At 35.3% G+C, this 1,025-nt stretch overlaps 1 protein-coding gene across 1 annotated transcript; it reads right to left on the bottom strand.

Moving 5' to 3' along the window:
• Nucleotides 1-343: 343 nt before the first annotated feature.
• Nucleotides 344-652, bottom strand: LOC104209990 (monothiol glutaredoxin-S1-like). The gene has a single exon (XM_009758776.2). The coding sequence runs from the start codon at nucleotides 650-652 to the stop codon at nucleotides 344-346; it is 309 nt and encodes a 102-aa protein (XP_009757078.1).
• Nucleotides 653-1,025: the final 373 nt, after the last annotated feature.

Below are 1,025 nucleotides of genomic sequence, written 5' to 3'. Positions count from 1 at the left end.
TTTTCTCTTCCTTTAAGTTCTCCAGTCAGTGTGCATTCTCCTAACTATATATATTGAAGTGGCACAGGGCGTAATATAGTTTATGCAATTAAATACTTGTTTAACCACCAATGTTTCAGTACTTCCATTAGGAACTCATAAAATTTGCAAGATCTTCATATTAGATTAAGCCTTAGAGGTGAGAAGCATACTTTTATTAGTACATCAAGAAACAAAATATATCTGTGATACATTCACTATTTTCTATATATATATATATATATATATATATATATATATATGATTTCACTAGTATAAGACGATGATCTAGACTTTTACTAGCTAGCAAGTAATTAATTGATCTCTATATCCAAATAGCATTAGCCCTTAGAAGCAATTGTTTGAGCTCGCCTCTAACATTTAGACTCATAATCTCATTAGATCCACCAACAAAATCTTTGCCAATGAACACTGCTGGCACACTTAGTTGACACCCTAATTCAATCAATGCATTCTCCATTTGCCTCCCATTTGGAAGTTTATCGAGCTCATAAACTGTAGGGTTTGCTCCGAAACCTCGGATTAGGGTTTCAATACTGTGAGACATGCAGCAACTGGTTTTACTGAAAATCACCACTGGACTTTCTGCTCCTAACTTCATCACCATATCCATCTTTAGACCTTAAAAGAGAAGTTATATGTTTTTTTTTTTGGGGAAGAAGTGTAGCTGAAAATAAAGAAAATGTGTGTGTAAGATAGATAAACTTTTGTGAAGATGTGTGTAACTAAAAGAAGAGAAATTTGTATAGCTAATTAATTAAGTCTTGACTTGGTATGCGTATTGGTCAAAATATGAACATCACGACCAAGTTGACCGACACCCCGTCTTAGTAACTGGGCAGTAAAGGTCAACAGAGCCTACTCCATTCTTCCTCTATGACATCCGACGAATCGGTAAGAGTGTTGCCTAAAATCATGACCAAGACACATCAGTGGCTAGAAGACGTCGAGTCAAGCAAAGGGTAAGGATACCCTGACTATATATA

This window comes from Nicotiana sylvestris, chromosome 5 (genome assembly GCF_000393655.2).
Source record: "Nicotiana sylvestris chromosome 5, ASM39365v2, whole genome shotgun sequence".
NCBI lineage: Eukaryota > Viridiplantae > Streptophyta > Magnoliopsida > Solanales > Solanaceae > Nicotiana > Nicotiana sylvestris.
Note: the sequence above shows the minus strand (reverse complement) of the source record. Positions and strands in the feature narration are given on the sequence as shown.